Source organism: Schistocerca serialis, chromosome 2 (assembly GCF_023864345.2).
Source record: "Schistocerca serialis cubense isolate TAMUIC-IGC-003099 chromosome 2, iqSchSeri2.2, whole genome shotgun sequence".
Classification (NCBI taxonomy): Eukaryota; Metazoa; Arthropoda; class Insecta; order Orthoptera; family Acrididae; genus Schistocerca; species Schistocerca serialis.
Genome location: NC_064639.1, coordinates 586,303,468 through 586,315,554, shown reverse-complemented (window position 1 = coordinate 586,315,554; position 12,087 = coordinate 586,303,468). Strand labels below are relative to the sequence as shown.

At 36.8% G+C, this 12,087-nt stretch overlaps 1 protein-coding gene across 1 annotated transcript; it reads left to right on the top strand.

Moving 5' to 3' along the window:
* Positions 1 to 447: 447 nt before the first annotated feature.
* On the top strand, positions 448 to 11,581 carry LOC126457606 (voltage-dependent anion-selective channel-like). Its single transcript, XM_050094056.1, has 7 exons — positions 448 to 569; positions 964 to 1,165; positions 7,942 to 8,062; positions 8,136 to 8,254; positions 8,362 to 8,470; positions 9,013 to 9,221; positions 11,091 to 11,581. The coding sequence occupies exons 2-7, from the start codon at positions 967 to 969 to the stop codon at positions 11,180 to 11,182; spliced, it is 849 nt and encodes a 282-aa protein (XP_049950013.1). The 5' UTR covers positions 448 to 569; positions 964 to 966; the 3' UTR covers positions 11,183 to 11,581.
* Positions 11,582 to 12,087: the final 506 nt, after the last annotated feature.

The following is a 12,087-nucleotide window of genomic DNA, read 5'->3' as shown; positions in this document are numbered from 1 at the left end:
CACAATCAGAGAAGTCACAGCATTAAGCCAACTATGTCTTAAACTCCAAATGAAACATGCATGTTCATACTGAAGGAAAGTGAAAAGGAGAAGACAATTTAACAGTGTGAGTAATATATATAAATAAGTAACGATCAGGAACTTTTCTAGTGTTACCCCGTAACAAAATGTTATTATACTTTAAGCGTATGGTATACTAATTTGTAAGTAGCAGTTATAAATACTAAAGACGCTTAATTTTCCCGCCACATAATCATTCTACACACGCAAAAAATGGCGTCATGTAATCTCTCCCAGGTCAACTTTGGGGTAGAGGCTACGAAAAGCTACGTTTTTCAATATCAGTTTAATTTAATAGGTTCTGCATCACATTATAATTAATTAAAATTAATTAACTCTTTTTTTACATATTTTGTCCTTCGAAGATATTTATTTGTAATTAGTACTCTCGACATCACTTGCTTTTCAGAATACTTGCGCAGTGCACTTCCCTTTCCCCAAGTTCACGGTGGTGCTCTGCCTGTGGATAGAAGTTTTCTAATTGTGTAACTGAATTATTTATAATAGTCGTAAGTACACATTATTCGTATACTGGCACTCTCAGATACTGTCTTAATTTTCATCCGTGGACTAACGTTTTATTGCAGTGCAACGACTTGTATCAGTTGCGGTGTGGCGTGACCTACCGGTATAGCCTTTTCGTCTCATTACTTGAACAGTGCTAAAATATTAAGAAATAAACACAGAAAAGGCTTTTCTGTCTACTTGACAAACTCATTAGACATAAATGTTAAATAAATTTTCATATATGTGTAATCTTTAACGGCCACGAGGGCCGCGGTAGCTAACGTTTGCTTTTGAACTTGTGACGATTACAACATTTGATCACGCTAATCAGTAATTGTATATAAGCTTATGGAGCAGACCAAACTTTTGCATTAAAAAAATGTTTCTGTTTCGCAGATAATGGCACCACCATCCTACTCCGATTTGGGTAAAGACGCTCGCAACGTGTTTGGAAAGGGTTATCATTTCGGCTTAATTAAGCTTGATTGTAAAACAAAGTCAGCCTCTGGAGTTGAATTCTCAATGGGAGGTTTTTCCAATCAAGATACAGGAAAACTGTTCGGTTCATTGGAAACTAAGTACGGAATCAAAGAGTATGGTAAGTGTAACGTCTACTTGCAATTCTTAGTTTTGGCAGTAACAAGACGAATACAGTATACGACTGAATTTTTCCATCATAGAGTTCCCATACTTACCAAGAATTTTATGCTACTCTTACAATACCATAAAGTTGTCAGATACAGCTTGTTCGCTGTGATTTGTATGCATGAAATTACGTAGTTATGTTCAGTGTTGGGTTTGCAGAAGAACTGCATTTATATTAACTGTTGACCCACGACTAAAAAATGTTCTATACTAAGGGACGGTTATTTGGGTGAACTAAATTTGGAACGTCAGAAAATTTAGTCTCATGAGTTTTGTTGCATGTCAGTATGGTGAAGAAACTAGGCAAAACAACTGTCTGAGACAGCAATTGCTTGTGATTGTAACATACTAATCGAAAGTATGTTGATGCCTTAGTCTACAGTGGTGTCTTTACAATGTGCAACTTGAAACACAATTGTACCCTGTCAAGCTGTCAGTGTCACTATGCAAGCTAAATAATGGGCACTTAGGTAACGTGTAAGAGTGTGCATTGTGAGTGTACATACGCCTCAGCTCTTAAGTTTAGTTTCTTTGGAGATTGAATAATTTTAGGTTTTCTATGCTTGCTTGCATCCTCCGAATTATTACAGTACTGTACTGTTCTGTATTACCTGTTAATGAGTTTCTCATTTTACTATGCCATAATCAAGACATTTGTGCTGTGAAGAGTGCTGTATTTGTTAATCAACTGTAGGCACTGCCTTCCTGTCACATTTTACTTGTAGACACCTGAGCACAAGGCTGGGTTCGAAGGCAGCAAATAAGTACTGAGCTTGCTCACTCCACATCACCCTCTAAAACTCATAATGGTTGTGGGCATTTCCATTTGGTTTGAATTGTGTATATGCTGAACAGGAACAGAAAACTGTGCTACCTGTGAAAATCTGCCTTACAGGATGGATTATGCTATCCTTATTGACACAGTAATTTTGTGATTGACATTTCAGTGAGTCGATTGGTAGGTTCCAGCTGTCACCCACTTGTGGCTGTTCATGAAGTGTCATATTCTGCATTGCAAGCACGCGCAAAACCTTGTCAAATGCGGATGGCTACATGTCGGCAGCACTGCTACCAGCACCTGTCAACAATTATTAAATCTCAGTTATTTGGTTTAGTTTGACTTTGAGTACTTCCGCCATTTGGTCTTGGTTGATGGATTTGTAACACACACTCGCTCTTTCTCTTCTCTCTCTCCCCTTCCCCCCCCCCCCCCCCCCCCCTCCCTTGTTATTAACTTTATTGACCACTTGAGTTGTTAAACCTTCTCTTTCTCATTGATGGCTGTACTGTTTGGCTCTTGAGATCCACCCAGTTCCGTTTCATTCTTTTCAGTTGTAATTTTCTCAATTTGATTTGAGTCTCAATAGTATGTATCATTTCTGCTGAAAATTTGTAGGTCTTTAAGAATATAAATTTCATCTGGTTTTCTGAATCTGTTGTGAAGTGAAGCTGCTTTAAGAACTTGCTGAATTTCTCAGATAAATTGTCCTTTCTTCTAAGATTTCTCATTACAAGTTGTAAAATCCTGTTTCCTTGCATCTGTAAGATATGGGAAAATAGTTATTTTCTACATTACATTGATGATTGGGTCAGTCTCCATGGAGAGTTTAATTGCCAGTTTTAAAGATGTGATCAGGGGCTACATTGTACAGCAGTGGGATAATATATTTACTTGGTACATGGTTTGATGTGACATTTAGTGTACATATCTCAGGTCTGAGTAATGGTGCAAAGCTGTCATAATCCTGAGAGTAACAGAAAGGAAGAATCTGAAGTGAATGGTTGGTTGAGCCCATAGACATGATGCCATCTTTAACTATTGACTTAGCGTGCAACATCATGTGTGTCAAACAGTGCACTGTTAATATAAAGGTCTGCTGTAAATGAGTCATTTGTTTTCTGAGTTCTATGTTTTCCCAAGTATTAAATGTACAAATGTGATTCATAAGTGAATAGAATTGCTAATTCAGTGTTTAAATTGTGGCCAACAATGGGCATTAAGAGTGCAGTGCAGTGACCAAATACCAATAAAACAAAGTTTTGTGTGTTGGAATGTGTGAGATGTTTCTGCTGCTACAGTGCAGCATGCATTCAAAAGGAATTACAGAAAAAAACCACCATGTAAATAGAGCATTGTTTTTGTATCAACAGTTTACACACGCAGATTGTCTCTGTAAACAGAAAAGTATGGGACATTTTGCAACATTGGTTCTATTTCAAACTGTACAGTTTGCAGCTTATGCTAAAATTAAAACAAAGATTATGGGTATGCCTTCACTTTTCCATCACAATGTAGTATGTGCATGGGGGCACTGAATTGTCTCAATAAATTGTAGTGCATGAATGAGGTTTGCTGAACGTTAATGCTTTCCGTCCAGTGTTGCAGAAGAAGCTGTATGAACTATGGACTGTTTTCCTCCTGTCAAAGACTGTGATGGGCTACCTCTTACCTCGGTAAGATTTCATCTTCCAACAATACAGGACACACCCGTATTTGAGCATTGATATTCATTACTTCCTAAATGTTCTTCCTCATCGTTGGATTGGGCGAAGTGGTGAAGATGTAGTGGCCCTGTTCCCTTTTTTCCCCCCCAACTCACCTGTCGTAATGCGTTGTGGTTTTTTCCCATTTTGGGAATAGATAAGGATTGTGTGTACATGTGTACTCCTGTAACCAAGAACACTGGAACTCCGCAGAGAACACATCAGTGCTCCTCTGATGACCATTTACAGGCTGTTGTTAACTAAGGCATGGAACTAACTTTTGCTTGGACATGTCATGTGACTAGAGGATCACTAGTGGAACATTTGTAGAGTGCAAAATGGAAACTAGGTGAGTGTTTTCCTCGGTCATATTTGTACTTGTAATAATATGCATGATATAGGGCTTTGAAATTGGATTAATAATTTGTGGTAGACTCTGATGTCATGAGAATAGAAATAGTTTTGCTATAGCACATACTTTACATGTATTCAGGTTTAGTGAGGGGTTAATGTCTGGTGTATTCGTAAATGTCAGTTTTGATTGTATAGACTAGGCAGAGAAAGTTGCCAGTTTTAGCTTATTGCCATCACCAGATCACCATTCTGATATTTGTTGCAGATCATGTCTTCAGTGATTGATGATGGCAGCAAGCTGAAACTGGTCATTGTGAACTTAATAGTATACATTATCATTTTTATAAATGCCTGCCTTGGTCTTAAATTGAGAAGTCTGCCATTTTCCTATCAAGGGTCAAAACAGATGGCTGGTATTGATAGTTCCAGCATTTATGTAGGTATTGGGAGATAATTACTTGTACAATGTAATCATAGTTTCGAGTTGTAGTTAGTGACCCCGTGATGGTGCCCCAATTTTGTACAAAACCTCACTTTATTTTACTGTACCTGTAATGTGGATAACTGTTCTGATGCATTTCAGAATGCTTTGTCCTAAGACATTAGTCTGACGTAAAATGCCTAAGCTTGTTGTATCTCTCCCATTTGATAGTTAACTCAGTTGTTTGAAAGTTGATTACTTCAGTGCCTAAAAGAAAAGGATTTTTTGATATTATTAATATGAACATGAGAGCAGTCTTAGCTTTAAAAGTCTGAAATTAATTCTCATGTCATTAAATCTAGTATATCTAACAAATTAGGAAATAAAGCTAGAAAATATTCACAAAAGTTACATTTATTCGTACATCAGTAACATTAGGTTAATACTGAAAATTAAAAATCTTAGTGAAGGTTAAATAAACAATTAAGTCCTCAAATTCGTTGGTAAAACTTTAAACAGCTTAAGTCTGAAATATGAGAATCCTAGTGGTCTTTAGTTTGACACATTGAGTGGACTGCAGAATTCACAACTTAGATGCATGTTGATGTTGAACCACAATAAGTTTTGAGTTGGTTCCAACTTCTGGAGATAATCTTTCCTACCTTTTTCCTCTTTTAGCATTGAAAATGCTATTTCCTTCTTTTTGACAGTTGCATACTGTTCTGTAGATGAAACGTAGACGAACATACCTATGCATTGCAAGGGTGCATTTTCTGTGTCAGCAATTGCTTTATACTCCTCAGGTGGTATGTAATCACAGCAAACCTTGACAAGTCTTTGTCTGTAAGTTAGTAGTGGACTGCTGTGACTACATTGTGCAACCAGGAAATGTGTTTAGGGTAGTGGGTGGTTACTGGAGCTATGTTTATCTTGTGCTTAGTTTTGGAATGGATGCTTTTTGTAGTTAAACAAGAGCTGTATGATGAACTGATGGAGGAAAGATGGGGGACTTTGTGCTGACAATTTTCTAGAAAGGTTCACTACTGCCATGACTGCAAAGCAGCAGGGAAACTTCCACTGTGCTAAAGAAAAATTGATTTACTATGAATAATCTGGCAGCCAAACAAACCCAAGTTACGTAGTGCTTGCTAAAGTCAATGTTTCCAATAATAGACAATGGTTTTCTGCCTATCTCGTAAATATAAGCTACTGAGAAATAATAGTATCCATAATAAATCATTTTGGAATTGCTATCACAATGACAGCAAATAAACAAATGCACAATAATGTATGTATAATCGTAAAGCAGCACGCGCTTTTGATAACGGAGTAAAGAAATGCAGAAAATAAGCATTTGATGATGACCGATATCTTGAAAACAATATGGTACATAGTTTACAAAATAAGTAATAACTTCTCACTCTGTCTTAAAAAGATAATGATGCAAAAGTTGACCAATATTTATAGCTTTTCACTCAAGATCTCCGGCAACATTGGTGCACATCCAGCCAGCTTCCTATCGTCACTGTAGTTGGAATCAGGGCCAAACCCATTTTCTTGATTGTATCACAAACACAGATTGAATGTCTTCACCCACAGTTTTGTACAAGAATATGCTTAGAGCCATAACAGTATATACCTTTTCTAACAGGACTTTGTGTTTGTCTACCACTTTGTAACAAAGCCATGCTTTTCAGCACAGCTTTCAGTAGCATTTCTAATTGCTGAAAAGTTCACTTTCCAATAACAGTGCTAGTAACTTTGCTACTGTAGGATTCTCTTTCCTGCTGCAGTAAGCATAAATATGCCAGCAAGTTGCACCAGTCTTGAGAGAATCTGTCAGTGATCGGTTGAGGCTGCTTTTTATTATTTCCAGGAGTTACTTGGTCTATGTTATCTGATAAAGGCTTCCCAGAATTTTTACAACTCACGTCTACATCTTTCAACTTTTGCAGTAATATCCCATGCTTACCACTGTTCTTGCACTAACTCCAAGAACTTTAGATGTTCGTTCCACAACTTTATCAGCAGGAACTTACAGCTGTCCATTAGTATTATTTCTGCTGCTCATGTAGACAAACATACCTATGCCATTGCATAAGCCACAGTGAACAAAGCAGAACGCAACGCAAGCACGGGGTCGAAACGATCACAATGCATGTTGTTTATGCTCACACCAAACTAAGCCAGCAATGTGGAAGCTTTGACATCACGACTGGCAGCGGTTACCAGGGTGAGATTGGTTCATATCCCACATCCAGTGCCTCATGCTTCTTGTTCTTCACTAATCAACCTGTTTCACTGCAAACTTGAAACCCATATGTCACATGCAAAGTTTCAGCAGCCTGGGTTTAGTGTTAGTAGCATCACAGAACAAGAGAACAGTTGCTTGTCTCTTGTGGACATCTGACTTGTAAAAGTTTGTTAGTGTGATTTATTTTCAGTGCAACTCTGTTGTTGTTACAAACGAACGTGGTTAGGACTTGATGTAGAGTATACTCACCATGTTGGTTATGATCATTTAACTACCTTAATAACTTCAGTGTCTGTGAAGATGAGTTATTGATGTCAAGATGACACAAACAGGAAAGAGTTTCTTACAACAGCATTTCACTAATGATGCTTGTTTGTTCAGTTCAGTGTCACAATGAAACGTAACTGCAGGTGTCATAATGATTCCACTGTTAGTAAGAGCTTCTCTTCATTCCTAAGTCTGACAATAAAATTTTGACATATCATTTTGTCATTAATCTCATTTTCTTGTACTCTTCTGCCATAAAATTTGTGTTCAGAGGACTCTGATATTTTCTGTTGATGAGTGTGAATTTTAGTTTCTGTAGTGGTCAGTGTTAAGTACTATTATACTTCATGGCAGGCAGCTTACAAGAAAATTTGCGGTATACTGTTGTCATTCCTGTATGCTGGAGAAATTGTACAGCTGACACCAAATATGTCGAAGATAGTTCACCATCTTCTAATTACACACTGCTGCAACATTGGTTCATTTTATTGAACTTTGTTGTTTCCTTGTGTTGGTGAAAGGGACATTAGTTTCATTGGTTGTGCTGCAGTATTTGTGGGTTGCTTGTGTAACAGCATTGAGTGGTTTTGTAAGTAAACTGTCATTATACATTTCTGCGTAAAAAAAAGTTTCTAGTTAAATGCAACCTGTTTTAGGTGTGAACAATCAGCCGTTCCATTGAGGAAAATAACATGAAGTAATATTATAAACAAGGTTGTAATTAGTTTCCTGCTGTTAAATTTTGGAGGAGGAGCAGAGGCAAGATCAAAGAATTATAACTAAAAAAGTTCTTAAATTCATCATAGCTGTTGTAACGTAATAGGAAACCCTTGTGAAGGTTTATCTTGATGCGATAAAAGAATAAAAAAGATGTACACAAATTAAGCCATCATATGTGCCTCAGTTGATGTATTGTGAATTAATAAATGATTAACTTCGTGCTTTCCAGGACTGGTATTTTCTGAGAAATGGAACACAGATAATACATTGGGCATGGAAGTGAGTGTTGACAATTACCTTGCCAAAGGACTGAAAATTTCATTGGACTCAACATTTGCACCACAAACTGGGTAAGGAAAGCTTTTTTAAAGCTAACATCATAGTGTATTGTTGCACTTTGTCATACTTCTGTTTTTGTTTCAGGAGCAAGTCAGGCTGCCTAAAAACTGAATTTAAGAACGATATGTGTGCAGTTAACATGGACGTTGATTTGATTTTGGCAGGTCCTAATGTTAAAGTAGCAACTGTTCTTGGTTATAATGGTAAGAGTTTGATAAAGTACCTTGTATTGCATAAAAGAAAGTTAATGAAATTAGTCATTTATATTTTGAATATTTCATTATATCACAGCTAACTTTTAAATTTTCAGGATGGCTAGTAGGTTACCAGACTGCCTTTGACAGTCAGAAATCCAAACTAACTAAAAACAATATTTCCCTTGGATACTCGGCTAGTGATTTCATTCTCCATACCAATGTGTAAGTACTTGAGCTATAAGCTAATAATATAAAAGTAGAGGGAATTGCCTGTTTTTGAAACAGGATAACACTTAGTGTTGGTCAGAGAACTTGACCTTCTGGTAATTTTTGCCTTAATTTTTTGATAAATAAATGTAGTCAGTCATCAGTGTGCTCTATTCACAGTGGCCTTTAGGCTGATGGTATGTGTGATCCAGTGCTCCCAGAGAGGTGTTTTAATGTATGATTCAACTGTCGTGTAATTGTAACATTGTTTGAATGTAACAAAAATTTTTCCTCTTGCACTACTGTAAAGATTGGGGGATAACAGAACACCAAAAAATGCAAGGGGGGAGCATGCTGCTGTGTTGATTGGATTGTCCTTTTTGGAACATTGAAACAATTCTTTGGCTTACTGGTAGTCACATCATAGGCATTGTGGTTTACTTCCCAGAACAGGTGAAATATTTGTTGTATGTAGTAGTAAGCACATTGTGAAAAAAGCTCTTGGAATGCATTGTAATATTTTAAAGCACTGTCATTGATAAATCTTCAATTTACAGGAATGATGGGCAGGAATTTGGTGGATCGATTTATCAGAAAGTGAACTCCCAGCTAGAAGCGGGAGCCCAACTAGCGTGGTTTGCAGGCACAAATGAAACCAATTTTGGAATTGGATGCAAATATTCTATTGACAGAGAATCCTCTATTAGAGCAAAAGTTAATAATGCCAGCCAGATAGGGATAGGTTACTCACAGAAAATCCGTGAAGGTAAGTGTTAAAATTGCAGTGATTTTGCAAGTAGCAATGACTAATATTTGTGTGTTCATTGGGGGGGGGGGGGGGGGAGGTGCTTGTCATATCAATGAAATTTAGACAGATCTAAATTAAGCTAAGCAAAATAAGGCAGGATAATCATTCCAGGCATTAGCATACTGTAAGAAACTGAGAGGTGTGTAAGATTACAAGCTTCATAGGAATTTCTCCTTGATTAGTTCGGAAATGAGGAAAATGTAGGGTGATAATGATAATTTCTGATAAAAATAATAAATTTTTAGGAAGGTGGAGTGTGAATTGAAATAAACAAATACAGTGAGAAGTGGATGGTACTGTAAAGATGACATTTCCTTTGGAGAAGCAAAGCGAAGTGCTGAAATGCTGAGTTGTACATTATACTGTAAAATACATGTTCGTTTCAGCTTGTAGAATCTTCTCTCTACTGTAATTTTGTTCTCTCTTTTTAATATGTAAAAGTGCAACAAATCGTAGCTGGTATTGGCTGTGTAACCACTGCTGTACACTCTTGCCCAGAATTGGGAGACTTGTGGCAGCTATGAAACTTATTGCTGGTTCATTTTGTGGTAAAAACAATGTATATGAAATTTTATTGGGGATTGTAAGAAAGGTAAAAACTTCCATCCCTGGCAACTTTATAACAATTCAGGGTTAATACGCAGCAACAATTTGGGAGTGGACTTGTACATACTGACAGGCAGAATGGTGTGGCAGGAAAATGTATTGGAAAATTTCATTTGATTACATCGTACATTCAGTGTAGAATCTTTAATTTTTCCCCACAGGTGGGTAGTTCAGTTGTTTGCCTATGTTGAAAGGTTTTGTAGTTCATACAAAGTGTTAACTGTATGCACAGCTTTTCAGAGCAACATTCTCATGTAACTTAAAAGTGCTTTCCTAGTGAATACAGACAAGTGCTTTTCTTTCATGAAGACTTGATTGATTAAATAAGGGTGATGTGCTCATGAGAAAAGTATTTAATACAGTAAACCATACAATAAATTTGTGAAAAGTGTACACATGTCTAACAGAATGCAGAGTGCAAAATTTTTGTGCAAATTGCTTGCACCCCTGGATTACACTAGTGCTTACAAATTGGGCACTAGTTCGCACAGGGGTTAGATGAACATTTGATGGATGTCAGTGACATAACAGTAAACAGTTGTTGTCACATCGCTGCAATCATACAGTGCAATGAGCCATGTCACCCATGGAAGCTGAGGCATTTCTGAATTTGGTTAGGTGATTAAAATTTTGTAAATGAATGTGAGAACTTAATGCAGTGATATTAATGTTAGCTCTGAGTTTGTTGTGTTTTCCAGATCTGAAATTTGTGTGTTGGTTTTTACTTAACTGCATATCAAATTTTTATGATACGTAACTAGGAAATATGTAGTTGGAACAGTATTAGAGAAGGAAAGTTGCTACTCACCATATAGTGGATATGCTGAGTCACATATTAACAACAAAAAGATTCACACAATTATAGCTTTCAGCAGTTATGGCCTTTGTCAACACACACACACACACACACACACACACACACACACACACACACACACACACACACACACTACTTTGTGTGCGTGCACGTGTTTGTGTGTCTATTGTTAACAAGGGCTTTAATGGCCGCAAGCTATAATTGTGTGAATCTTTTTGTTGTGCATATCACAACTCTGCATATCCGCTATACAGTGAGTAGCAACTTTCCTTCTCTAATATTGTTATAATCCGAATATTGTTATAATCCGTTCAGAATTTTCCATTGTTTGAAATATGTAGTTGTTAAATTGTTATGTAAATGAGTGTTCGTGTATTGTGTGTAACCAATTTTCTTGCATCCAGGTATTACAGTTAGTTTGTCAGCGCTAATTGACGGCAAGAATTTCAACCAGGGTGGACACAAGATAGGTGTAGCTCTCGAGATGGAGGCCTAGAAGTGTCACAGAAAGTACAGTGATAACATGGTGAAGCTTGAAGAAAAGTGTTATTGGTAGAAGTATGCCGGTGATGGAATGGACTGCACATGGAATATGTGCCCAGACTTTGTTCACATTTTACCAGCATTATTTATTTTTACAGCTAGCAGCACAAAATTGTGCTTCGTGATCCTTTGAATAATTATACAGCATGGTGAAACAAAACTTGAGGATGTTAATATTTTAGATGTCACTATTGGAGACACCTATGTATTTACTGTATTGTTGGCTGAATTAAAACATAATTGTATAAGAACTACTGTACAGTATAAGTGCTGAAATTTTCTTCAAGCCTCACATTTGTAAATTACAAAATGAAACCATTTTTGAAGGTGCAATGAACTGACAGTGTGTAAACCTGGATTTATTCTACCCGTAATTCACAAATTTTATCCACAAGACCTTAGTATTATTTTGAAACATCTGCTTCACACAGTAAATTGGTGCTTTTCATATTGAAATTTGCACATTTCATTTTAGCATCTTGCTTAATTAATAGCAGTGTGGAGTATAGTTTTCCCAAAAAGACTTTTGCCTGTGTAATGCAATTTGTACATGTTGTGTTGGAGGTCATAGAAATGAATTTTGTAGATAATTGTTTAAGAATAAAGGTGGATGTCCACTTCAGTAGAATAAAAGCTTTTTACTTAAAAACATCAGGTCTGAACTGTAGGATCTTTGACATTCTTCAAAAGTCAGTTGTAGCACATGGAAAACCTTGAAGAGATGTCTGCTATACAAGAAGAGTTGGCACTGTCAAGAAAATATTCTGTACATTAAAACAATTTGTTGACAGTATGGGGGGGGGGGGGGGGCAGTGGGCAGTTAAAACACCAAAATGGCGACCTAATTTTAGTTACATA